This window comes from Humulus lupulus, chromosome 3 (assembly GCF_963169125.1).
Source record: "Humulus lupulus chromosome 3, drHumLupu1.1, whole genome shotgun sequence".
NCBI classification, from domain to species: Eukaryota; Viridiplantae; Streptophyta; class Magnoliopsida; order Rosales; family Cannabaceae; genus Humulus; species Humulus lupulus.
In genome coordinates, this window is record NC_084795.1 from 273,143,911 (window position 1) to 273,148,397 (window position 4,487).

A 4,487-nucleotide genomic window follows, 5' to 3' on the forward strand; every position below is an offset into this window, starting at 1 on the left:
AAAATAATTGATTTGCCAAGGAACCCTTTAATAAAAATAATGTATACTTATATAATAAGGATGACTAGCTATTATAATAAATCTTGGCAAGATGATATAATAAGATTAATATCGGCTCCCAGTGGAGAGTAAGAAGTAAGGGAAGGGAGCACGTGAGGACAACCCCGTTTATGGTTTTTCCTTTATTATATTTAAGTTGACCTCCACAAAACAAAAGCTACTTATTTCCTTCAATTAATTAATAACAAAATAAATAAATAACTCTCTTCATCACCGATAATTAACAACGTACTTATTTCCTAAATTAGACATATCGATGGAACTTGTTTTTTTTTTTCCTTTTTAAATGCATATAATGGAAACTTCAAACTTGTTTGTATATGTTTAAAATATCAGAATAAAATCACCACAAGAAGATATGACCCCACTAAATTAATTGACACGTTTGTTATATTTATATTTATTTAATGCATGTAATAAGGACTAATTAAAGTGAAAATTAAGTCAATCCTTTGTGTGTATTTATATACCCACACATAGTTTATATTCACAGCTAGGCACACGTTCTATCTCTGATTTTTTCAATGGAGCTCTTCTCTGCTCTAACCTCATTTTTCTTCCTTCTCTCTTCTCTCTATCTCTTCATTCACATTCATCAAACAAGACCAAAGAAACCTAATATTACAAATTCTACCATCATCATCATCAAACGCTACCCTATACTCGGCCACCTGCTGGAGTTCATCAAGAACCGAAACAGAATACTCGACTGGTTCACCGATATTCTAAAACAAAACCCTAAAAGCACCCTAGTCTTAAAACGGCCCTTCAACAAACCGACTGTCGAAACCGCCAACCCTCTAAACATGGAGCACTTGGCGAAGAACAACTTCGACAATTACCCTAAAGGCCACTTTATGATATCACTCATGGGCGAACTGCTTGGCGGAGGAATATTTAACTCCGACGCGGAGTGCTGGAAGGTGCAACGAAAGGCTGTGAGCCACGAGTTCAGTACCAAGTCCTTGAGAAACTTTGTCGTTAAAAGCGTAGTCGTCGAGATCCAAACTAGGTTACTTCCGATTCTGGAAAAGGCCTCCGAAACGGGTCAGATTATAGATTTACAAGACGTTTTGGAGAGATTCGCTTTCGATAATATCTGTCAATTGGCTTTCGACTTTGACCCGGGTTGTCTCGGCACCATCCACGGAGCCGACAGCGGTGGTGCCGGCGATAAATTCATGAGGGATTTGGCAGAAGCGGTCGAAATCAGCTCCACTAGGTTCATGAATTTTATTCCCTTTCTCTGGAGGATTAAGAGGTTTCTCAACGTTGGATCAGAGAAACGTCTGAAACAATTAATCTTAACCATTCATAAATTTGCTGATAGTATTATAAAGTCAAGAAAGGAGTCTTTATCCAAGGAAGAAAAAAACACAGAAGGAGACCTATTGTCGAGATTTATCGGAGACGACGAACTAAACTCGCCCGAGTTTTTGAGAGATATTGTCACTAATATGATTATCGCAGGACGAGATACCACATCCTCAGCTCTATCCTGGTTCTTTTGGGTCCTATCGTCCAGGCAGGAAATCCAACATAATATCTTGAAAGAGCTTGAGCTAATTCGGGCTCGAACTGATGCTACAAATTTCAACAATAGTAACACGTATAGTTTCGATCAAATCAGAGATATGCAATACATGCACGCCGCGATTTCGGAAAGTATGAGACTTTACCCACCTGTGCCGGTGAATTCGAGAGTGTGTCTAAACGACGACGTTTGGCCGGATGGGACAATGGTGGGCAAGGGTACTATGGTGTCGTTTCATCCGTACGCCATGGGGAGAATGGAGAGTATATGGGGTGAGAATTGCCTTGAGTTTAAGCCGGAGAGGTGGCTGGTCGATGGAGTATTTCGGCCGGAGAATCCGTACCGGTATCCTGTATTTCATGGCGGTCCGAGAATGTGTCTGGGCAAAGAAATGGCTTATATTCAGATGAAGTCGATTGCAGCGTCGGTGCTTGAGAAGTTTGAAGTTGGCGTATTGGATGAAGACACGTGTCCAGAGAATTTGCATGTTGTGACTTTACGAATGAAAGGTGGTTTACCGGTGAGGGTTAGTAAAAGATCCGTTTAGTGTGACTGATAATCTTTATTATCAGCATTAATAATAATCTCGTTTGGTTTCGCGGAAAAGTGAGGCTTTTGAATTCTCCTTTTATGATATATATTGATGTAGTCACTCGTTATGTATAAAGTGAACTTATGTTGTCATTTTTATGAATGATGTGTTTGAGTAATTCTTGAAAATAATTTCATTAATGGGGACGGCTATTGTTTTCTGTTTTGTTTTTGGTCCTTTATTTATTTATTTATATGATATATTTGTTAAATTGTAAACAATATTTTGAGCATTAAATCCATAAATCAGATTCAAAATAATATTATATGCTCATGTAACAATCCAAGAACACATTTTATTTAGAGTATTGATTTAAATATATAAAGATAAAACATATCTGACATTGAGTCTCCAATGTTCATCTTTGATTCTCTCACAATCTACACAAACAAAATTAGAAAATCGCAATACAAGAGAGAACTTATGGAGAGCAACTCTTACCAAAACCACATACTTGTCTTCACCCAACAACATATATGTTATATATATATATGTGTGTCTCGTATATGCCTTCTTACCCTAAGGGGTATATTGGGCCTATTGGGCTTATATTATTAGATATGATGCACTATGGTTCAATGGGCCAACCTACAGTCATTAGGGTGCTACCATGTGTCTCTAATGCAATTAGTAAGTGTAAACCATCCCATTATGGTTATTAGTAATTAGTAGGCACTTTAGCTAATGATTGTGATTATGGAATAATGTCTATAATTATATTAGTTCATAACAATAATTCTAACATTCTCCCACTTGGACAATATAATCAAACCACCATAATATTGTCTAACACATATATGGCAATCAAATAAATCATACATAATATTATACCGATAGGATACAAATATTACATATGACTTGGCCCTGTAGACATTTAAATATCATAACAACCATTAACTATCAAACCAAACATGCATTAGGTGCAATTGATTGAGACTATGCGCATTCATCTTCTTTTGTACCTGTCACTTCGTTGAACAATAGTATATACATATATAAACATATATATACGTAATAGCAACAAGAAGAAGTGGCTTCAATTATCATTATGCATGTTCAGAATAAAACACAAGCTATAAGCAATCCATACAAAATACTAGCATGTTCAATACATAAATAACAAAACTTCCACTGAGCTCAACAAGTTAGGCTCCTGACAATCCCATTCGGGCAACGTGTTTTAAAAACACACATATAGGTAAGCTTTTCGTTAGTGGGTCTGCTAACATGCTAGTGGTAGGCGTGTACTCAATAGAAATGAGGGACCTAGCGACTTTCTCTTTAACAAAATAGTACTTTATATCAATATGCTTTGAGCGAGAAGTACTCCTAGTGTTCTTAGAGAAAGCTACTGCTGCGGAGTTGTCACAATATAATTTCAGTGGCCTCGAAATAGAGTCTACAACACTCAATGCTGAAATGAAATTCCGCAGCCATATTGCTTGACAAGTAGCCTCATAACACGCCATATACTCTGCCTCCATCGTAGAAGAAGCTGTGAGTGTCTGCTTGACACTTTTCCATGAAACAGCTCCTCCAGCCATCATATAAATGTAGCCTGAAGTGGACTTTTTATCATCCACACATCCTACATAATCAGCGTCATTGAACCCAACTATATCAAGAGTGTCAGCTCGCCGGTAAGTCAACATATGATCCTTTGTACCCTGAAGATACCTCATGACTTTCTTAGCCGCTTTCCAATGGCTAAGACCAAGATCACTCAAGTATCTACCCAACACGCCGACAACAAAAGCAATATCAGGGCGTGTGCATACTTGAGCATACATCAAGCTACCAACCAGTGATGCATAAGGAACGACTTTCATTTCATCTCTCTCTTTATCATTTTGTGGACATTGAGCCTTTGAGAACTTATCACGCTTCACTATTGGTGCCTTCCCAGGAGAACATGCATGCATATTGAATCTTTTCAAGATCCGATCAATGTAAGTCTTCTGAGACAAACGAAGAATACCATTAGCCCTATCCCGAAGAATCTGAATCCCAAGCACATAGGAAGCCTCACCAAGATCCTTCATATCAAAATGGATAAACAAAAGTTGTTTCGTCTCAGACAACAGATCAGAATTATTAAATGCAAGCAGGATGTCATCAACATACAATACTAGAAAAATAAAGCTGCTCCCACTGACCTTCATGTATATACATTGATCTACTACATTCTCCTTGAAGCCATTTGCAGTGACAATCATATCGAACTTGAGATACCACTGCCTTGATGCTTGTTTAAGCCCATAGATAGACTTTTTGAGCTTGCAAACCATGTGTTCTTTGCCA

At 37.7% G+C, this 4,487-nt stretch overlaps 1 protein-coding gene across 1 annotated transcript; it reads left to right on the forward strand.

Moving 5' to 3' along the window:
- The first annotated feature begins 584 nt into the window (after positions 1-584).
- LOC133825713 (cytochrome P450 CYP94D108-like) lies at positions 585-2,141 on the forward strand. Its single transcript, XM_062258622.1, has one exon. The coding sequence runs from the start codon at positions 585-587 to the stop codon at positions 2,139-2,141; it is 1,557 nt and encodes a 518-aa protein (XP_062114606.1).
- Positions 2,142-4,487: the final 2,346 nt, after the last annotated feature.